Below are 24,351 nucleotides of genomic sequence, written 5' to 3'. Positions count from 1 at the left end.
TCTGAATTTGGAAGTGGGCAGGAATTCATGCTGAGTTGTTCCTATGGCAAACTGACAACAGGAATATCAATCAGAACTGGTCCCAAATGGCTGCAAGGTCACCTTCTCTGGGTACTTCATATAAGATTGTTTTGATTTTTTCCCCAAGAAACCCTTGTCTAATCCCTGCTCATTTGCTGCACCAAACAAAGTTTGTACATTTTCTTAGGAATAATGGGGATAGAATGTTGCCATACCAATAAGTGCACTAAGTGCACCTTATCATACATTTGTTTTTAGTTTGGAAGCCTGTCTCTTTTTCGGGATGTTTTCTTTTTTTTTTTAAGTCATTGTTTCAGGCAGAGTACTAGATGAGTAATTCCTCTGCCTTATTAATACATATGCTATTCCTTTTGAAAATTACCAGACCACTTCTCTTTTGGCACAGTCTGTTGTGTGACATATTTCGTAAATTTTTTTTGCCATCAATCTACACACACAGTGACCCATACGAAAAAGTAAAAACACATTTTTGACATTTTTGCCAATTTATTGGAAACAAAATTAAATATCTCATGTACATTATTCTGACCCTTCATTCAGTACTTTTAAAGAAGCACCTCTTGCAGCTATCAAGTCTTTTTGGGTATTTCTCTACCAGCTTTGCACACCTGGATTGAGGCAGTTTCTCACATTATTCCTTGTAGATCCTTTCAAGCATTGTCAGATTGAATGGGGAGTGTTAGTGAACACTAATCTTCAGGTTTCCCCAATGAGGTTCAAGTCCAGGCTTTGGCTGGGCCATTTAAGGATGTTAACAGACTTGTCCCAAAGCCAGTCCAGTGTTGTCTTGGTTGTGTGCTTCGGTATTTTTTACAGCTGAAAGACTAATCTCCACCACCAGACTGAGGACCTGTGGGCTCTGGATCAGGTTTTCCTCCAGGACTATATTTGTATTTTGCTTCATTCATTCTTCACTCAATCCTGAGCAGTCTCCCAGTCCATGTTGCAAAGAAGTATCCCAATTGCACAATACTCCCACCAACACACTTCACCGTACGGATGGTTTTAGCCAGGTGATGAGCAGTACTTTGTTTTTGCCAGACACAGTCCTTGGCATTCAGGTGTAATACTTGCATTTTGGTCTCATCAGACCACAGAATATTTTTCCTCATGAGCTCAGAGTCTTCAGGCACATGTCATATATCTTCATGTAGCCGCTCTACTGTAAATGTCTAATCAATGGTGCTGCACAGATGTTTGTCCTTCTGGCAGGTTTTTCCATCTCTGCTGAGAAACTCTGAAGCTCTGCCAGAGTGGCCATTGGATTATTGGTCAACCTGACAAAGGCCCTTCTTGTCCAGTTACTAAGTTTGGCTGGATGGTCAACTCTAGGAAGAGTGTTTGTGTTTCCAAACTTCAATTTCATAATTACAAGAGACCACTGTGCTCCTGAGAACTTCCACTGCGGTAGCATGAAATGTTAAAATCTTCCCCAGATGTATGCCTTGGCACAATTCTCAGAGGTCTAGAGAATTTCTTGAACTTCCTGGCTTGGTTTTTCCTCTGACATGCACTACGAAGTTGGTGACCTTATATAGACAGGTGCGTGCCTATTTAAATAATCTCCAATAAATTGAGTTTGCCACAGGTTGATTCCAATCAAATACTAGACACATCTCAAGTATGATTAAAGGACAAATGATGCATTTCAATTCGGGGTATCAAGGCAAATGATCTGAATACTTATGAATATGAGATCTTTTTTTATTTCATTTTCAATTAATTAGCACACATTTCTAAAAATTCCCGAAGCACCCTCCACAGGATGCCGCGAGGGACACAGTCGAATGCCTTCTCCAAATCCACAAAACACATTTGGATTGGTTGGGCAAACTCCCATGAACCCTCCATCACCCTGTAGAGGGTATAGAGCTGGTCCAGTGTTCCACGGCCCGGACGAAAACCACACTGTTCCTCCTGAATCCGAGGTTCTACTATCGGCCGTATTCTCCTCTCCAGAACCCTGGCATAGGGAGGCTGAGAAGTGTGATCTCCCTATAGTTGGAACACACCCTCCGGTCCCCCTTCTTAAAAAGAGGGACCACCACCCCGGTCTGCCATCCCAGAGGCACTGTCCCCGACCGCCACGCAATGTTGCACAGGCGTGTCAGCCAAGACAGCCCCACAACATCCAGAGACTTGAGGTACTCAGGGCGGATCTCATCCACCCCCGGTGCCTTGCCACGAGGAGTTTCTTAACCACCTCTGTGACTTCAGCCCGGGTGATGGACGAGTCCACCTCTGAGCCCTCCTCCTCTGCTTCCTCAATGGAAGACGTGACGGCGGGATTGAGGAGATCCTCGAAGTACTCCTTCCACCGCCCGACGACATCCCCAGTTGAGGTCAGCAGCTGCCCACCTCTACTGTAAACAGCTTTGGTAGGGCACTGTTTCCCTCTCCTGAGGCGCCGGATGGTTTGCCAGAATCTCTTCGAGGCCAGCCGATAGTCCTTTTCCATGGCCTCACCGAACTCCTCCCAGGCCGAGTTTTTGCCTCCACAACCACCCGGGCTGCAGTCCGCTTGGCCTGTCGGTACCCGTCAGCTGCCTCAGGAGTCCCACAAGCCAACCAGGCCTGATAGGACTCCTTCTTCAGCTTGACGGCATCCCTTACTTCCGGTGTCCACCACCGGGTTCGGGGATTGCCGCCTCGACAGGCACCGGAGACCTTACGGCCACAGCTCCGAGCGGCCGCTTCGACAATGGCAGTGGAGAACATGGTCCACTCGGACTCAATATCTCCAGCCTCCCTCGGGATCCAGTCGAAGCTCTTCCGGAGGTGGGAGTTAAAGATCTCTCTGACAGGAGACTCTGCCAGACGTTCCCAGCAGACCCTTACAGTACGCTTGGGCCTGCCGAGTCTGTCCAGCTTCCTCCCCCGCCATCGGATCCAACTCACAACCAGGTGGTGATCAGTTGACAGCTCCGCCCCTCTCTTCACCCGAGTGTCCAAGACATACGGCCGCAGGTCAGATGAAACGACAACAAAGTCGATCATCGACCTGCGGCCTAGGGTGTCCTGGTGCCACGTGCACTGATGGACACCCTTATGCTTGAACATGGTGTTCGTTATGGACAAACTGTGAGTAGCACAGAAGTCCAATAACTGAACACCACTCGGGTTCAGATCAGGGGGGCCGTTCCTCCCAATCACGCCCCTCCAGGTGTCACTGTCGTTGCCCACGTGGGCGTTGAGGTCCCCCAGTAGAACAATAGAGTCCCCAGTCGGAGCACTTCCAGCACCCCTCCCAGAGACTCCAAGAAGGTCGGGTACTCTCCACTGCCGTTCGGCCCGTAGGCACAAACAACAGTGAGAGACCTATCCCCGACCCGTAGGCGCAGGGAAACGACCCTCTCGTTCACCGGGGTAAACTCCAACACATGGCGGCAGAGCTGGGGAGCTATAAGCAAACCCACACCAGCCCGCCGCCTCTCACCATGGGCAACTCCAGAGTGGTGAAGAGTCCATCCTCTCTCAAGGAGTGTGGTTCAAATTCCCATTGCTTTGGGAATATGGGGTCCTGGGTCCCTTGCTAAGGGCTGTCAGGTCCCTGTACGACCGAAGCAGGAGCTTGGTCCGCATTGTCAGGCAGTAAGTCAGGCAGTAAGTCAGACTTGTTCCCTGTGCATGTTGGACTCCGGCAGGGCTGCCCTTTGTCACCGGTTCTGTTCGTAATTTTTATGGACAGAATTTCTAGGCGCAGCCAGGGGCCGGAGGGTGTCAGGTTTGGGGACCACACGATTTCGTCTCTGCTCTTTGCGGATGATGTTGTCGTGTTGGCCCCTTTAAGCCAGGACCTTCAGCATGCACTTGGACGGTTTGCAGCCGAGTGTGAAGCGGTGGGGATGAAAATCAGTACCTCCAAATCCGAAGCCATGGTCCTCAGTCGGAAAAGGGTGGCTTGCCCACTTCAGGTTGGTGGAGAGTGCCTGCCTCAAGTGGAGGAGTTTAAGTATCTAGGGGTCCTGTTCACGAGTGAGGGAAGGAAGGAACGGGAGATTCACAGACGGATCGGTGCAGCTTCTGCAGTAATGCGGTTGATGTATCGGTCTGTCGTGGTGAAGAAAGAGCTGAGCCGCAAGGCGAAGCTCTCGATTTACCGTTCAATCTACGTTCCTACTCTCACCTATGGTCATGAACTTTGGGTCATGACCGAAAGGACAAGATCCCGGATACATGTGGCCGAAATGAGCTTTCTCCGCAGGGTGGCTGGGCGATCCCTTAGAGATAGGGTGAGAAACTCGGTCCCCCGGGAGGAGCTCAGAGTAGAGCCGCTGCTCCTCCACATCGAGAGGGGTCAGCTGAGGTGGCTTGGGCATCTGTTTCGGATGCCTCCGGAACGCCTTCCTGGGAAGGTGTTCCGGTCCCAGCCCACCGGGAGGAGACCCTGGGGAAGACCTAGGACACACTGGAGGAACTATGTCTCCCGGCTGGCCTGGAAACGCCTCGGTGTCCCCCCGGAAGAGCTGTAGGAAGTGTCTGGGGAGAGGGAAGTCTGGGCATCTCTGCTTAGACTGCTGCCCCCGCGACCCGGCCCCGGATGAAGCGGAAGAAAATGGATGGACATCATAGTCAACTATTATTAAAGATTATCTCAGACATAACAGAAAGGCAACTTAACAAGCTGAGTGATTCCTTAGTGAAAGTGAATTATAACTGAAATCACCTTACATTTAAACAAACACATTAAACTAAGTGCTTCAAATACAATGCACAAGTGTGTGAATTGGCTTTCATTGTCATTTACGTGCAATAACTTAGTGGTTTAACTTTGAACTAAATGATAAGTAGATAACTGTGTTGTCTGTTCATGTTTGAGCAAGAGATGCCTGAATTTGTCTCAAAAACCAACAAGGAAGTCTCCAGTGTGTTGAGAATGATATGAAACCAATTGGTTTGTCAAACAAAGCTCTCAACCATGCCAGTCTGCTTTTGTTCTCTAGTCAATTTGGCTTGTCAACATTGGGTGTCAGAAATCTGCAAAGGGAATACAGCTTTCTAAAAACGTATTGGTTATATGATTGTGTAAACGGGTCAATAAAATCAAAATATAGCACTAAACTAAAAATAAAAGTAAACTAATCTAAAAATAAAAGCTATGCACTTATTTTAACTAGGCTCACATCAGGTCCTTGAAAGACTTTTCAGTGGACAGTACAGTATTCATCATAATTGGTCTTTTGAATCCACTGCCATATCCCTAAAGAAGACCTATCAGTTCCATTCAGTTCATTAATGAAATTAGCAATGGTTGGTATTTTTCTCAGGCATACGCTCCATGCTCTTTTGAAACATTTATGACACACACACACATCCTTGTAGGGACTCGAGACCTAACCCTGACCATAAAATCCATATTTCCTTTTAACTAGATGTAAATCTAACTCTAACCTTAACTTCAATAACCTAACTTTTATGCATAACCTAGCCCTAACACCTAACCCCAAATCCAACTGTTAATGCCAAAACCTAAAAATAACCCCAATTCTAATAGTATGCCCATTGGCAAAACACTTTCACTAAACGTAAACTTTAGGCCTGGAAATTGCATTTTCCCTAGTGGGGACCTGCCAACAGCTATTGTCATCTCATACACACACACACACACACATGTAACTCTCTGGACAGTGTTATTTAAAAACAGTAATTATTCCTAAAGCATATAATCATTCTGCTTACTTCCTTGTTCAAGGGTAAAAGTAATTTAGCAAGCAAATCCTATCATTCAGAAAAAACCTGCATCACATGCACACATTTACTGCAGGCACATATACACAGACAGAACATGTGGGTTCCATACAACTAAATGTTGCATTCCATCTCTGTTTTACTGTAGCAAGCAGCAGACTGGAATATATTTTAGATAAGCCTGGTTAAAGTTACCATGCCGTTTTAAAATGGTGTAACCTAGTTTGTGTGTTGACTGTATCCTGCTTCTTTCAGCATTTACATCAGGAACACTGATCTGCTGTTGTGTTCACCAGGGCTTCATTGCTATTCAGATCAAGAGGAGCCAACCTCAGAGTGAATTACCTTGATCTCTCTTCCCAGGGGGACAGAGCATAAAGACAAGCCTCAATCCACAATGTACCCAGAGATATTCAGTACATCTGTCTCACTGGCTAAAACATAAAATGTTGCTGTGTTCTGTTTCTCTGTTTGTTTTACCTGTGGTTATGACAATTAATTTTTATTATAGGATAATTTTCTAGTGTGTCTAGATTTGACACTCAATGGGTCGGTTTTGCAGATAAAGATTAAGCCTGTCTGTGTCCGAGAAATGTATCCAATATCATTGTGTTTTGTTGTGAATTTTAGAGGATACAATAGTTTTTGGTAATATTTTTAAATAGCGTCTAGATAGTGCACTACTTTTGACCAGGGTGGCTAGTTATATATCATAGGTGCATCATTTAAAAAAAAAAGATTCTTACCAACAGGTGACATCTCAGGGACACTGGCTGTGTATGGTCCTTCTAGGAACTTTGGCTCATTGTCGTTGATATCCTGGACCTTGATAACAAACTCTGATTCAGGCTCCAGGGGCCTGTCAGTGTTTATATCGACAGCCTGGGCACGGAGGGTGTAGTAAGGCTTCACCTCCCTGTCAAGGCTTCTTAAGGCATGGATGTCCCCAGTCGTTGCATCAATGGTGAAAATAGAGCCGGCCCCGTCTCCCGAGAGAGTGTACTTCACCGCGCTCTCGCCTTTATCCAGGTCAGTGTGCAGCTACAAGATAAGAGGAAAAGGACAGTTTCAGTCCCAAAACCTTTTACTCAACCTACTCATATCAACTGTTTAATAAACATTGATGGAGTTAATTACTGCTACTACTACTAATAATAATAATGTGTAAGATTTGTTTCTCACAAAGACACTGACATCAAATAATTCAATAAAAGACAATACAGTCAAAACACTTGCAAATTGCAAGCAGACAATATTCAAAAATAAAAACAATTCTCCAGATCAAGCAGACAGGTAAACGATATAAGCAATCGTTCTCATGAACATAAATAAGGCCAGAGATTGTGCAGCAGTGACATTAACTGAACATTTGTTTCACAGCTGAGGAGTCTCACAACCCAAAGGCCTGTCACCTATCGTTTTGAGACTGCTGTGGGGCACTAGACTAAGGGTTGTTCATTACACTAGAAGGCTCTTCATTATAGTGTAAACAATTTCCCACATAATATTTGGAGTGAAAAGACTGTGCCCTACAGAACTGTTGCAAAAAAAAGAGAAAAGAAATGGCGTTGTTGTTTATCAGCTTGGTCTTTGTGCCGACCCTCCCACACTGTCTTAGCTTTGTTCTTTGTTCTCTTTTACAGAGTGTCAAACGGGGAAGCTGGGAGGGACAGCAGCAGAGATGGAGCACACCTGGGCCAGGCGATAAAGACACTGGATCCTCATTCTTTGGGGAGACCTCCATCCAGACAGTCACTTTTGGTTTGGGATTTACTATTTTTCTGTTGTTATTTCTTTGTTATCTTGTGGTTCCCGGGAACCACAAGATAACAAAGAGCTGAGCTGTGACAATCTTACACTCAAAACAATGGGAAACCAGATCTTTCAATAAGGTACAATTCTTCATGAAATCATGAAATAAATATTATACTTAAAAATGTGCAATTATTATTGACAGCCATAGGTATTCCATTGAATGAAAATCTAATAAAAGTATCTTCCCATTGATGTATATATGACAAATTACACAGGTTTTAAGTTAATCTGAGTCATTAGGAATAGTTTTCATGTTTCACTGGGTTATAGAGATAATGCGACACATGCCAAATTCCTAATATCCAATGCCCTGTGAATGTGATTCCCAATTTACATTCAATTAGTTGTTGTTGTCGAAACAACCAGTAGTTGGTTAGCTGCAATGACAATAACCAAACATTTCCTTTAGTACACCTCATTAGTCTTCAAACCACACTCAAAAAATCATACCATTCCACTGTATGCTTGAACGTTGACCATTTGGTCCAATTCTTTCGTATGCTGTACTTGGTTTTTGCCCTAGATAATAAGGTTAAAGTTGTCTCTTGTCATGGTTATGACAAGAGCTTCCTGGTGTCTTTTGTCAAACCTTTGTTGACTCTTAAATAGAATTCAACAGAATCAATGAATACCCTGCATTTCCCTTCACTCATGGGTATGACAGAGATTATATCCAAATTGAAAGATATTCTCTCATTTGTCCATATAGAATAACTTTGTGGTGCCATCTGGATAAATCAGATGTGAATATATGAATGTTAAAAATGAATGTTTGTGGTAGAACGACATTGGTGTACTCGAGGAAAATACTGTGGGCATTTCTTGAAACAGACTTTAATAAATATTTATGCATAGAACACTGATTCTTCAGTTCATCCTTCACACCTCTGATTGGCTAGTTCAACCTCATCAAGAGTAGAGCCATTTTTTAAACAGTCAATTAGACATGCTAGTTTGAGGTTGGAGGTCTGACCATATACAGTATCTCACAAAAGTGAGTACACCCCTCACATTTTTGTAAATATTTTAGTATATCTTTTCATGGGACAACCCATCTGTGGGGCATCCTCAAACGGAAGGTGAAGGAGCGCAAGGTCTCTAACATCTACTAGCTCCATGATGTTGTCATGGAGGAGTGGAAGAGGACTTCAGTGGCAACTTGTTAAGCTCAGGTGAACTCCATGCCCAAGAGAGTTAAGGCATTATTGGAAAATGATGGTGGCCACACAAAATATTGACACTTTGGGCCCAATTTGGACATTTTCACTTAGGGGTATACTCACATTTGTTGCCAGCGGTTCAGACATTAACGGCTGTGTGTTGAGTTATGTTGAGGGGACAGCAAATTTACACTGTTATACAAACTGTACACTCACTACTTTACATTGTAGCAAAGTGTCATTTCAAGTATTGTCACATGAAAAGATGTACCCAAATATTTACAAAAATGTACAGATACTGTACATGTATATTACGAAATGATTATATTATTTGAGTAGGAATTACTTTTCTTTTGATACTTTTCACTAGGTAGTTACTTCACATTCTATTCTTGTCAACCATCATTAAGCCAGCTAAATTATTTTACTGGTATCATTAACATATATATCATTGCACTATTCATTCTTTTTTACCTGATTAAATAGAATATTGTTGAGAATCTATGACAAAGGCAATATGGTAAGGGGACTGCTGCTATGCAAACATCAAAGCATTTATAAGCGATCATAACCATTTATAAATGCTTGAATAGGCATTGCATTTTGTCATCATAAACCCTTGATAGACCCTTGAGAAATAGTACCTTACTATAGTGTTACCAATATCTCTGTAACAGTGCAATTGTGTATGAATTATTTCCAATCAAAAATTCCTATTTTCCAGCTTTTCTCTCCTACTGACAAATATTTTGGAAGTGTGCTTCATAAAAAATATATATATATATATATATATATATATATATATATTCTTATTTTAGTTAAGATATATAAAGTTAAAATAATTCATTTATGCATAGTACAATTTATGGAATAACCCTAACCCTGATTTAGAAATCTTCCGTTTATCGCCTTGCGGTGCAATTTCCATACCAAGTGGTGGTGCAACCTGTCAAGGTGCTGTCGGTATGCTGCTGTAGAACTGTTTGAGTATCTAGGGGCCCGTGGGAGCCAATGTTTTCAGCCTCCTAAAAGCACTCTTCACCACTGACTTTTGACTGTTTTTGGTGATGTCTGACTAGGCCAGTAAGTGCTAATGGCACTAGTCATGTTGCCAACTTGCATTTGCATTCATGGGTATGGGGACTGCTTGAAGCTAGTGATATTAAGGACTTGTTCAGGCTGTAAACTGTTAAAAAAAATTATAACAGCGACAGGCAGCAAGGTCAAATAGTTGTCCTGATTAGTGAAAAAGGCATTTAGTATGTCTGGTAGGCTAGTGGCGCTGGGCACTTTGCAGCTGGGGTGCCCTTTTGTGGATTACATTGGTTTGCAAGTGCTGCCATATCTAATGGATTTCGTGGTGAACCCGACCAGGACTAATTCGGTCTTAGTCTGGTACTGAGGCTTTGATAAACATCATAACAGGATTTCGTGTAAGCAATCAGATTTCTTATTCACATTTTGAAAATAGTGGATCTCAACCCAGAACAATTTAGTCTTTTAGTTTAGAATAAGGTTCATCCGACCATTTCTTGATTAAGAGCAATAATTCCTGTTTGAGTTTTTGGTTATAGGTAGGCAGGAGAAAATGTAGTTTTGGTCAGATTTTTCAAGGAGGACAAAAGAAGAGGAAAGTAAAAAATATCCAGTGTTTTGTTGGTTAAAAATCAGGGATGATGGGGCAAAGCAGAATCACTGCATATGCTGCTCCGCCAAAGCAATATTTATAATTCACAATGAGGTGAGAAATGGCTGTTTATTTTAGAAGTTAAAACAATGAATGAATTGGCTAATATTTGATGAACCACAGATAGTATCTGAATTAGGTACAACCCTGTTTCCAAAGAAGTAATGTCTATGTGTAAAATGTAAAGGAAAAAACTTGATGTAATGATGTGCAAATCATTGAAATCCTATATACAGGGATGGGCAGTATTTATGATACATGTATTTAAAATATTTAAGAATTTTGTAATTTTTATTTGATAGGGTTGATGAAAATGGCTTCATTTGATTATATGATTATTTGTATCAAATAACTTAAGTGTTATGTATTTTGCAGTTTAAAAATACTAAATGAAGTCTAAATGATGACATCATAAAAATGCTGCCTCTGATTGGTGCATGCTCAGTACTTTGCCGATCTTCAGCTGCAGTAGAGCGCTTATTTTCCTTTGCTGGACTGATCAACCGGCCCCATAGACAATGTCTAAATGCCACAATTTTTGAAAAGATAGATGTGCTTAAAGGCATCAGTAGCTAAAAAGACCTCTGCAGTGTAAGCCACAGGACTCACAAACTCATTCAATACACTCCCTCTCTCATACAAAGCCACACACTCAGTCAACACGCTCACTTTCTCACCCACACTCATGCATAGGTTTAACTGTTTTGGAATACCTGGTCTGTAATATTCTCTATTGTAGTTTAAGTAAAGATTCTTACTACACTATTAATGTGTATGTGTCCTCTATACCTATATCCTGAGGCTCTCAATAGATTCAGTGGTTGGAGTTGCATGAATACTCCTTCACAAGTTCTGTTTTTACTTTCTGATTACATTTCTGTTTACATTTAAAATGAAAACATATTGATAATTTAATAATTTTTGAAAAAGTGCTAAAATGTTTGTTTTCAACATCCAAATACAGTAGGTGTCCAATGATTGATAAATAAATAATTGATTGCTAAATGATTGAACCCTAATTGAAGTAGCTGTTTAATATGATCATTTTGCAGACCATTGCATGAATGACTGCCTAAAACATAATTTATTATTATATTTACAATTAGCAATCAAATGATTAATTACTTAGAAACTAGTTGCTATGAATGAAGGTGCCATCAGTTGTCTTCTAATGAATTACTTGTCTGTCACTGAGGCATTGTTGCTAAAGCAAAATAGTCAGTTCATTACCAAACACCAAGTAACTAAATTAGGATAAAATTATGAGTCATTAAAAAAACTGTTGGTGAAACATTAAACTGTTTGTTACCTTAGAAGTAACCTTCATCTGGGTTATCTGTGAATACTTGATCTGTTAACTGATGGCATATGTCAGATTACCGCATGACTCGTTAGGCAGAGAAAAGCTGTAGCTATCAAACATTGTCTACTTAATCAACTGAGTCAGTGTACTGGTTACAGGATAGATCAAATAGGTTGATAGATGGAAGGTTTGCAAAAAGATTTCATGCTCCCTTGTAAAATAATTTTTTGTATTTTTTAAAAATACAAAAGTACCAAAGTTTATTTTGATACATTGTGGTTGCTGTATTTTGTAGTTTATTTTGATTCACTTAAAATTAAGGTATTTGGTATCATATCACATAAAGTACATTTTGATACATCTATGCGTATATATAATAGGAAATAGAACAAAGAAATGTTTAAACTGAGAGATTGTATTGTTTCTTAAAAAAAAAAAATACTTTGAATTTCCAAAAAGTTGGGACAGAGGCAACAGAAGCAACAGAAAAGTTGTGTAATGCTAAAAAAAATCCTGTTGGAACATCTCACAACTAATTCAGTTAATTGGCAACAGGTCATTTACATGATTGGGTACAAGCATCCCAGAGATGTTAAATCTTTCAGAAATAAAGATGGGGAAGGGTTCACCACTCTGTGAAAGACTTCGCAGGCAAATAGTGCAACAATTTAAGAATAATGTTTCTCAACGTAAAACTGCTAATAATTTGGAGATTTCATCTCATCGATGGTACATTATTTCACTAAAAGATTCAGAGAATCCGGAAAATCTCTGTGCACAAGGGACAAGGCTGAAAACCAGTATTGGATGGTCGTGATCTTTGGGACCTCAGGCAGCACTGCATTAAAATCAGCACTGCAGAAACAACATCACTGCAGGGGCTCAGAAACACTTCCAAAAAACATTGTCTGTGAACACAGTACGTCGCTGTATCCACAAATGCAGCATCCGTGATGGTACGGGGGTGCATTAGTGCACATGGCATGGGTGCTTTGAAGGCACCAATAAAGCTGAACAATATATACAGATTTTGGAGCAACATATGCTGCCATCTAGACCACGTCTTTTTCAGGGAAGGCCTTACTTATTTCAGGAAGACAATGCCAAAACAAATTCTGCATGCATTACAACAGCATGGTTCTGTAGTAAAGGAGTCTGGCTGCAAAAAGGGCCTGCCTGCAGTCCAGACCTGTCACACTTTGAAAACATTTGGAGCATTATAAATGGAAAATATGACAAAGGAGACCCCAAAATGTGATGGAATCCTAAATCAAGCAAGAATGGGAATACATAAAATTACAGCAATTGGTCTCCTCAGTTCCCAAACTCTTACAGAATATTGTTAAAAGAAGAGGTAATGCAACACAGTGGTTAACATGCCACTGTCCCAACTTTTTTTAAACGTGTTGCTGGCATCAGTTTCAACATTTGATATGTTTTCTTATTTTTCATTTTCAGTTAAATGCTGGGATAAATATTTGCACATCATTGCATTTTGTTTTTATTTGCATTTTATGCAGCGCCCCAACCTTTTGGAAACAAAGTTGTAAAACCACATTCACTTCTCTTGTCTAACAAAAGTGGAAAAATCTGAAAAATTTGCTCAGGTTTGACAGCCTTCTGCCCTTGAATTCATTTAGAACACTGCTGGAGGCTTTGCTTGAAGAAAGATTTGTCTGTTTGTGATGTATGGTTATGTGTTTGTTTGCCTTGAAAAAAATATACAGTATATTATTTATTTTTTGAGTACTGGTATGTTTATATATTGTATTATTTTTTAAGTGCTTTGTTAGATCTTAGATCATTGTTGAAAAAATATAACGTGATCACAAGCACACAGAATGAAAAAATACAGTGAAATTATATATTCATATATATTTATTTATACAGTGGGGAGAACAAGTCTTTGATACACTGCCAATTTTGCAGGTTTTCCCACTTACAAAGCATGTAAAAGTCTGTATTTTTATCATAGGTACACTAACTGTGAGTGACGGAATCTAAAACAAAAATCCAGAAAAATCACATTGTATGGTTTTTAAGTAATTAATTTGCATTTTATTGCATGACATTAGTATCTGATACATCAGAAAAGCAGAACTTAATATTTGGTACAGAAACATTTGTTTGCAGTTACAGAGATCATACATTTCCTGTAATTCTTGACCAGGTTTGCATACACTTCAGCAGGGATTTTGGCCCACTCCTCCATACAGACCTTCTCCAGATCCTTCAGGTTTCGGGGCTGTCACTGGGTAATACGGACTTTCAGCTCTCAATACGGTGCAGTCGTCCTGTCCCTTTTTCAGAAAAGCATCCCCAAAGAATGATGTTTCCACCTCCATGCTTCACGGTTGGGATGGTGTTCTTGGGGTTGTACTCATCCTTCTTCTTCCAAACACGGTGAGTGGAGATTAGACCAAAAAGCTCTATTTTGTCTCATCAGACCACATGACCTTCTCCCATTCCTCCTCTGGATCATCCAGATGGTCATTGGCAAACTTCAGACGGGCCTGGACATGCGCTGGCTTGAGCAGGGGGACCTTGCGTGCGCTGCAGGATTTTAATCCATGACGGCGTAGTGTGTTACTAATGGTTTTCTTTGAGACTGTGGTCCCATCACTCTTCAGGTCATTGACCAGGTCCTGCCTTGTAGTTCTGTCTGATCCCTCACCTTCCTCATGATCATTGATGCCCCAAGAGGTGAGATCTTGCATGGAGCCCCAGACTGAGGGAGATTGACCGTCATCTTGAACTTCAAACAGGTGCAGTTAATACAGGTAATGAGTGGAAAACAGAAGGGCTTCTTAAAGAAAAACTAACAGGTCTGTGAGAGCCGGAATTCTTACTGGTTGGTAGGTGATCAAATACTTATGTCATGCAATAAAATGCAAATACATTTTTAAAAAATCATACAATGTGATTTTCTGGATTTTTGTTTTAGATTCCGTCTCTCACAGTTGAAGAGTATGATAAAAATTACAGACCTCTACATGCTTTGTAAGTAGGAAAACCTGCAAAATCGCCAGTGTATCAAATACTTGTTCTCCCCACTGTATATACTTATGTATCATTATATAATAAACAAATACTTATAAAATTATGCTAAATACAGTGGGGCTCAAGAGCAAATAGGAAGAGCTGATTTAGCAGGTGCAGTTCAGATAGTTATTAAACTGCATACATAATGCAGTTTAATAACTTGTATGTATAAATGAAGGTGAATAAAATAAAAACAAGCAGGAGATTCTGAAGGGCCAGTTGAATAATGACCCATGTGAATAGTGCACTGCAGAACATGTGAATCATTTTCCTGACAATGCTGCAATATCAGAGTTAATCCCCAGTGGTACTCAATAATGCACGATGGGGATGCTATTTGGGATGTCGACGTTCTGTTGAAGCCTGTTCTACTCATGTGTCTATCTGGTGAGCAGCATAGGTCCTTCCTGCAGGACTTTCAGCATCGGCTGCAGCTCTGCTCTCTCATCTGTTAAGCAGCAAAGCGGCATACTGATTAATTCCAGAGATTAAAGTTGTAAATGTAGCCAAACTCTGTAGAAAAATGCTATAATTGGAATCTCGAACCCTAGATTATAAGAGTTTCTTGTTGGGAATGAATGCGGAGGCAACATGTCATGTTACAAGGCTCCGGCTGAGAGCAATGACAAAGCTCAAAAACAGCAATTGTTGAGCTCAGTGGCTAGCGAGCAAGCGTGTATGGCTACATGTTTTATGTGTAATGCAGAGGAGTTCAGAAGGTAGCTAGATTGTATGATTTAGGCCAACAAGCTATCTAGAAAATGGTGTTGTATTTCAAAAACATATTCTTGGATGGAATTTTATTTTGGTATAGAATCTTCTTTGTGCAATCTCACCATCTGTCCTACTATTGACCATACATGTAGCAAGCATCTAATTGGGTTTAAAATAATCAACACTTTTTCATTTCTAATATAAAAGTATATTGTTAAATGTTTGTAATTGTTTGATTTACATGGCATGATTGAATAAGTTAATAATTTATTACGAAGCCTTAAGAATGGATGTTCAGGACGACAACATTTCTGAATTTTCCTGTATACATATGCTATATAATAGGTTCTGAAAAAGCATTCATCATTGACATCAGATCAATTTATTTATTATTTCTATCAGAAAATGTCAACATAGTATTATCCGCTGAATAAGGCCATTTTCATACATCACAGATGATTAAACAGTAATAACGTTAAAAAAAATCATACATTTCATTCTGGTATGCTGTGAGTCCCAAACAGCACCCCATTCAGTGTATTGGACTATAGGTAATAGGATGATATTAAGGATGAAACACCTGTGATACCATTAATCTTTGTTCAGGTAGCAATAAAATATCTTGAGCAGGCCCAATAAGTGATACTGATTATAACATTAACCATTTTGAAATATGTTCCAAGGCAAATTCAAGTGGAAATCCTGTAATTAAAGTAGATCAAAATATATGGAAAGGTATTATATTGACAGTGGGAGATGAATGACATTATTATCTTTCATTTTAGCTCCTCTTCACCAAGCCTTGCTGTATTCATTTTTTACATACATTACAATTGTAAATGCCATCAGCTCCTTAACATTGTAATGAGCAGTGGAATTACAGTCAGGACTGACACACAATTCTAAGTACAATAATCCGTAAAAATTACTTCACATTTGCATCCATGAATTACGTTGGCATTGAGTCTTTGAACTAAACACTGGAATGAGATGAAAGTGGTTTTGTTTATATTTGAGGACGTCGTTATTACATTCAAAACAACATTTCGTCTCTGCCTTCAAAACATTCCCATAATTCAGAATATATTCAGTCATGAAATTGAATTATCTAATTGCAACAAACACAGATGGATACAGCAAACACATGCCGCACACAAGTAGCATACTCAATTCACTCCCCTTTATGGATCCACAAGTGCTACATTGTATAAGACATACAATGTAGTGCATTAGGCATACTTAGTGGGTAGATGTGCTGTGCCCCTACGCATGGAAACTTTGGTTGCCTTGTAGGTCATTGATCACAGCTCTATACATGGTACTGCAAGGTGCATGATGTGCAAGCTGTGAACCCTGAGATTCTAGCACTATAGTACATTAACAATTTTCTCTCCACCACTACATGATCTATTTGAGCCATTTTACTAGTTGCCACCATATTAGTGGTTGCCTATGCAAAACAGGTCACTCAACTACTTCATACTGTCAACCAAACGATATAGTTGCTATTGATACTCAACACAACGTGTTGGATCCTAACAATGTAGTGTCTCAAGAAGACAACCAAACATTTTCCCTCCTGGTCCAGCTGGTTAAGACTGCCTTAGTCAGTTCAAATACAAACAACGGATGGTATAGGCTGTGGTTTCCAGCTGAAATAAACAAGGCAATACCTGTGCCACTATGTCTAGCTTAAAGTGGAACTGCAACAATTCAAGTACAGGTCCAGTTAATAAGCTAATCACAAAGCATGTTGCAAAACCGTAAATTGCAAAGATATTACTTTGAAATGACAACTTTGTGAACTGTCGTTCGGATAAAGAGTGGCAATCTTAAAAATGTCTGGTCCTGGTATCTTCTCACTAACAGCTAGCAGTGAGAGTTTGGTCACATCTCATTTAGTGATTATTAAAACAGCAGCTATCAAAAAATTGCTTCAAACAAACCTGCTAAATAGTGGTGTTAAGGGTGGTCTTTCTGTATAAATCCAGGCGGTACTCATGAATGTTACAAGGCAGAAGGAGTCCACTACCGTGCCCTACCACTGAACTGGCAATCAGTGTTGAAACAATGGCTTGAGGCTATGAAGCATCAAAGCCCAGCTATTGCCCCTGGATTCAGACTTTGCAGAATTGACTTCAATGGAGATCACGTTAATAATAACTTAAATGCCTCTGGGATGTTAATTAAGGTGAAGCTTCATTACTTGAAACCAGATGCCACATCCTCTTTCTGCAATTTTTCTGACAAAAGTATAGGAAGTACCAATAGACCAGCAGCCAATACAACTAAAAAACACTGTACAGCACTAGACAACTGGTGGTGATGAAGATACTTATGTTTTCATGAATTTGATTCCAATTTAGGTTGTCAAACTAATAGATGAGACAGATGTCCTTTCTTATAGTAGCTAGAAGTTTAGACATACAATGCTGTAATCCAGCTGTCCATTAATCCATGTACTGTTTACTATACATGGTGTAAAATGTAAAATTTAATGAAAGACTTCCATGAACAACATTAAGTTGTTAACACTTAATACCTTGTATACTTTAATGTAATTAGATTCTGTATAGTTTTTGCTCAATCATGCAATAATATATCACAAATTCAGTTTGGCACTTTAGTTTTGAAATGAAAAAATAATTTTGCTGTTGAAGTACAGACAGTAAAATTCAGGGAATTCATATCCCTATGGGATGAACCATAAGAAGGTCAGCATGGTTTGTATATAATCCCCCTGTTAAAGGGTGCCAACATTATTCAAATAAAATGAACATTACAGATGAACATTGTTTATAGCAGTAATAATGTTTTGCACTTGGTCACACATCCTTTGCGTGTAAAGATTGCCTGAAGATTGCAACCCCTTTTTGTTGTGGCCATTTTACCTGTGGTCTTCTCTTCAGCATGTGAAAGCCTTGCCCAATTGGAATCTGATTTGGCGATTTACTTGGCCAGTAAAAAACTTTACAGCTTTCAGGCGGGAAACACTCCTTGGTTGAAATTGCAGTATGCTTTGGTTTTGAAGGCATTTTGTTGAGCTAACAAGATGTTTCCGTAGGCTTCGGAATTCATCTTGCTGTCAGAAGTCACATCATAAATTAAGACTATTGAGCAAGCTCCTGTTGCAGCCATCCATCCCTAACCCATAGCACAACCTCAACCATGTTTCACAGACGATGTGGTATACTTTGGATCATGTTACCTTTTTCATCGCCGTTTCATCTTGATCTCAGTTGTCCATTATTCTTTCTTCCAGAATCCCACAGGCTCTTTTGGCTATTTTTATTAGCGAACTTTCTCCTGGCCATTATGTTCTTGAATCATACTACTGGTTTGATGGTGTACTCTTGTATGGTATTATAACAGTGTCAAAAGCACTACCATAAAGTTGGGATTTGTTTTTTGGTATTTGGTATTGGATACATATGGTGGAGTATGGAAATGGATCAAAGCACAATGCTAGTATTTCATTGCTAAAGGTGGTTTATTAATTTAATACTATATGAACTTTTGACATTCAAAATGTTTCCATGAATGTTATGTAGACAACAACCCATACATAATTATGATGTCATTTTACAAATAAAGTTACCATATGGTTAAACATTATCAATGTATTTTCAATGTATTTTTATATAAATGTATTTTTATAAACATGACCTAAGATATCACTGCAAGGCAATCATCACACAGACACACTAGTAATGTTAAGAATGTTATGATTTTGTTGGGGTAATTATATCTAGTGAAGAAGTTGTCAAGGTCAGGAAGTATTTGTATTTCAAAACAGTTTGAATGCAGCAAGGGCTCCGATCGCATACATTTATATTGGATGTTACAATTCAAGAAACCTCCCCCCACATACCCATAACCACACACTTATTCAGAGTTAGGAAAAACTGCTTTCGAATTACCATGCCGCAACCTTCCTTGTATGTTCACATTAAGTTAGAAAAAATGAAGGTGCATATTAAACAATTAAAATTGTGGAAGAAAAAACCTTTTTACTATTAACTAATTGCTTTTCATAATACATGCACTTCATATCCATGTTTCTGTTTGTGTTTTAGATATATAAAAATATAATATTATAGCTGTAATACAGGGCTCAAATATGAAAGAGACATGGGTGTCAGCTTGACTTTTTCCTGTATAAATAAAGGTAAAGTGAAATTAGGACCTGTTGTTCTGTCCCCGATTTTTGTCAAGCCCATCTTTATGTCTCTGTTATGTTTTCATTATGTATCCATTCAATATTGTTGGCATTCTATGACATCATAGTCTGCATCCTGATGGTGTCTTCCCTAATCGGCCTACAATCTGGATGCCCATCTTGCAGAAAATCACATTAATAATGGATGATGGCTGTAGGGGAAATGCTTCACACCCTCTTCTGGCTGTTAACTAACACTCTGGGCATGTCTTAAAGTGTTCTTGAACATCTGGGTATCAGCCTGGGCAGTATAATCTGCTTTAGATGTCTTTTAAAATGTTTTGACACTCCCTAGATGACCTGCCCAATGAATGCTATGGCCCAGGGCTGACTTTTCCCTCTGAGATGTCGAGAGATAACAAGCTGCTCTGGTAAACCTTCTTCTGGTTGGTGGTGTATCTGGTTGGTTATATACAACTACTACTGTCCTCCCCACTAAAACTCTCCTCAGATAAGGAGGGGGATACACCTGTCTTCACTCCATTCTTAGTAACTTTGCTGAAGGCAATTGTTGAAGTAAAATCTTCAATCTGCAGCTTGCCTAGATCCCCCCAGAACCTCCCACCAAAAATCAGTTATGCCTAGTCTTTGACACATCTGTTTCTATCCCCTAGAAAATGTTTTTTGATCTCTTGGACAGATTTCTTTGCTTCAGCACTGAACATATTCTTTGGTCATCCACTGTGGTGGTTCTTTTTGTGCTATTTTTGAGCTCACCAGTGCTTTCTTTTACAGGATTCCATCAGACAACAAATGCAAGGCCTAGAATGACACTTTGGCATTGACAGCTCTCTTTTGCATGCACTAACAATGGAAACAAACATGCATGCAGCTGTGACACCAACTGTCCAAATACTTACTGTAACCTAAAATGGGGGGAATAAGAAGAAAATGTACTGTATTCTCAAAAAGGTTCATACAATATTATAATACATCCCTCAAATAAAATCTGTCTGCTTGCACTTCAAAGCCATAATCACTATATAAATTAACGATATAGCACAGAGACAGAAAGTTCCTGTCCAAAGATTTTCATAGTTTAGATTTCCATGTATTTTCCTGGGGTTTTATATTATTTTTTCTATATCTCAACTACTTGAGGGGACCCTTTACATACATAAGAACTGACTGTAAGTGGATACGCAATCCCACCTTGATTTTAGCCTGTCCTACCCACCTGTGTCGTCCCCCTTTTTCTCATCCCTATGCACCCCACATCGCCTGTCACTATTGCCGATTGCCCACCCAGGTTGATATTGCTAACCACCGTTTATCATAACCAGTTACATAACAGCCACAGTCCAAGATCGCAGAGTCCAAAATCGGTCGTTTGCTTGAGGACATTATTAAGACGTCCTCATTAAATGAATGAAATCCGCCAATTTGGATGCAAACGGCTTGTTTTGCAAGTACAGTTCAGGCAATAATCCTTTTGCATTATAATCAATGGAATGAAATCCCCCAATGCTGAAAACATGCCGCTTATAGCCCTTTGCACTGGCCCTCATACACATTCACTGAGGTTGCTATTATGGCCAATATCACAACCTTACACTATTCCATTGTGATGTAGCCACCGCATTTACTCATTCTCACTTTCATTGGATTGTTCAGTCAGGTTTCCAAAACACTTCTCGTTAGTGTCTTCTGACACCGTAATTACAGACTGACCCTGTAAGAACGTTGCCAATGTCAGATTGATAATTCTGAACATAACATAGAAGCCATTTTGACAGATGACATCATTGGAGATAATTGAATCAAGAACAACCAGTCCTACAGTGCAGTGGGAGATTTCAGTCTGTTATGAGACAGGCTGTCAGTGAAGGCTATCAACACCAACATTACCTAAAATGTTTCTTTCAATGACAGCATTGAAGAGGACTTCATGGATGAGCGCCCTGCAGACAAAAGTGACTCAGATATCAAAGCAACTGATGAAGAGTGCAATACAGCAACTGAAGGGGATGATAAAGACAAAACTGTGGCATCTGAATCTCACTTTCCCTGCAAGAGCTATGCAAGCTATTGACAATTTGTCACTGGGAGATTTGTGGTAAATGCCTGGTAGAACCTGCACAGCTTCAGAAAAAATTATTTGGGTTTACAGTGAACACAGTGCTACAAGGGCCACAGCTATGTCTATCTAATTTGGGGGTCATGGCTGAGTGTGCAACATCAAATTATCTCATAATATCATCCAGCACAACCATAAGAGGACTGGCCACACCTCACAGTCCAGCTCGCTCTTTGAGGTTTCTCGGCTGGGTATCTCAAGGAACTCTTTGTGACTACTGCTGATGTATAAAGGTCTTTAATAAATATAAAAAATAAATGTATATATTGACAGAGTACAAACAAATTAATTACATTACTGGCAACAGATGTAGTCCTTTTTGTTTTATATATGTCTGGATATTTTCAATATTTTTTTGATACTTTTGAATTAAGGGACTTGATCAGCAAGGGATTGTTAAACTATACAGATGGTACATGTCCTCCCTGACTTACTTGACACAAAATCCAAGCTGCTGGTACCGTAGGACAGAGTCAAGGTAACTGAGGTCAAGAACAACTACTGATTCGAGACAGCAGACCTAGATAGATGCTTCACCAAACTTGTTTCCATCTCCATCTTGGCTACAGACTACTACCCATCAATGCAGACGATTATGAGGTAAAAATATAGCACAGCACAGCATCAGTATGACCAGTGGCACAACTGAGCATGTATTTGCTTTTTTGCTCAGTGAAATTACAGAAGTGCAGTGACTCAATATGACATGCGTTCCAACAAAGCCTCTATAAATTAGTCCACTCTGTTTCTACATCCATGGGCCATATGGCTCCTAGACATCTAATATGTCCAGTATGTCTTTTAGTTGACAAGGGTGTTATAAAAGTTTGAGTGTTTATATTAACTTATGCACCATGTGTATAATGAGGACATGGTATTCCTTTCCTTATTCCAGGGCAGACTTAATGAGCTTTAAAAGAACAGACTATTACTGACTGACAAGACAAGGCGACCATACTCAATGACTAACCCCTCAAAACCCAGACAGTGATGGTCAATTGCACTGCCCTCCATGGGACCTTTGGGCTAATCTCCAAGTAGGATTAGATCCTGGTCTTGCATTGATAAAGCCAAATGTGAGTCAGTGAATTTACTGCTGCACCATTCAGTGATTTTGACAATTAGTAAAAGTAAATCGTTTCACGTAAAGGGGCATTTCACCATAGCACTACTTAATGTTCCATGTTTACCCAGCTACAGTTGGTGGAACTGGATTTTGACCTGGGTTATAGATTCCAAAAAGTCTATGAATTATTGTAACACATTAATTAAATAGTTAAAGACAGCATACAATTGCATCAAAAGTATCAAAGATAGCAGTTCCCCAGAGATTTTAAGTTGCAAGACTTAATATGCGCACAGAGAGGCTGGGGAGAAAGCAATAAGAGTGTTTTTAAAACTAGCCCTTTTATATAACCTAGTGTGGATATGGGGGATATTCTATGACAACTAAATTATGAGTGGACTCATACCCACCTGTGCCTTCCTGGGTGGGTAGTTTCAGGTTAAAGCATATACCAAGCCTAAACAACTATAGCTTTACATTTGGACTAGGACACAGAAACAGCGAAATGTGTGTAAATAGAACAGCAGCAACAAACAATATTGAAATGACATCATATACTACAAAAGGAAGGCTTTTAAAATTTGAAGTACTGTCAAGTTGGCAAAGACACGGATCTAAACTCACATTTGCCACTACAAATAGCTAAGAATTTATGCTCTCTCAACTCTCCAGTAAATCTGGATGTTCTATGGCATCGTTTGTTGTATCCAAACTTTTGACTGGTACTGTATGTAGTGAACAATACTGCAGTGGAAGATTTCTGTCATCAGGGAACAATTTTAGTCATCTGGGAACAATATTTTTCTAAGAAATATGGCATACTCGTGCAATGAATCCTGAGATTAAAGGCAATATTCTAAATTAATCAATCCATTATGATACGTTGTGGACACCTATAAGCACTTCAAATATATTTGAAACGTTACCCTTGCCCTGGAGTATATGGCATTGTACTGTTCTGCAAAAACCTTTAGAATCTGGAACATTATTGTGTCGCTCTTATGGACATCGTAATTAATTGAAAGCAACCAATACAGTGGCACACTACTGAGCCTTTGTAAATAAACAAGGGCCAGAGTACAAGCCAGGTCCAGTGAGACTGATATCACACTTCTTGGGGTGTGAAGGGGTGAATGTGATCTTGAAGGCTGTGTGTGATATTCTGTGACAAAAGTGAAACATAGCACACCCGTTCACTTGGGCATATATGGAAATAGTGATATCAACTACTAAACCTTTACAGCTATATTTGTTGACTTTTTGAAGATCGAAGTCAATACCATAACCTGCTTTCATTCTACCAAATACAGTACAAAAAATGCACATGTTGTTTTTGTTTGTTGTTTTCCTGTATTTATTTCTCCAAGGGATAACCTTTAGTGTACACTTTCTTATTAACTGTGCTCAACTGAATGTTTTCCTGTTTTCACAGTTAACAAGAAATGTCCTTAGGAGTCTTTCTACAGTACATAGGAGCTGCATAAGATGTAGATAACATGTCATTTCCGATAAACACATTGCCTTAAGTGGGCCCAAAC

General features: G+C 39.7%; 1 protein-coding gene across 2 annotated transcripts in view; it reads right to left on the bottom strand.

Annotated features, from left to right (window-relative positions):
- The window catches only part of LOC105019404 (cadherin-12), a 207,013-nt gene that overhangs the window by 95,471 nt on the left and 87,191 nt on the right, over positions 1-24,351 (bottom strand). For both annotated transcript variants that reach the window (XM_034289193.1, XM_029116093.2), the window contains one exon: positions 6,477-6,771. In XM_034289193.1, coding sequence (XP_034145084.1) covers positions 6,477-6,771 — 295 coding nt within the window. The remainder of the gene's footprint in view (positions 1-6,476; positions 6,772-24,351) is intronic.

Source organism: Esox lucius, chromosome 21 (assembly GCF_011004845.1).
Source record: "Esox lucius isolate fEsoLuc1 chromosome 21, fEsoLuc1.pri, whole genome shotgun sequence".
Classification (NCBI taxonomy): Eukaryota; Metazoa; Chordata; class Actinopteri; order Esociformes; family Esocidae; genus Esox; species Esox lucius.
Note: the sequence above shows the minus strand (reverse complement) of the source record. Positions and strands in the feature narration are given on the sequence as shown.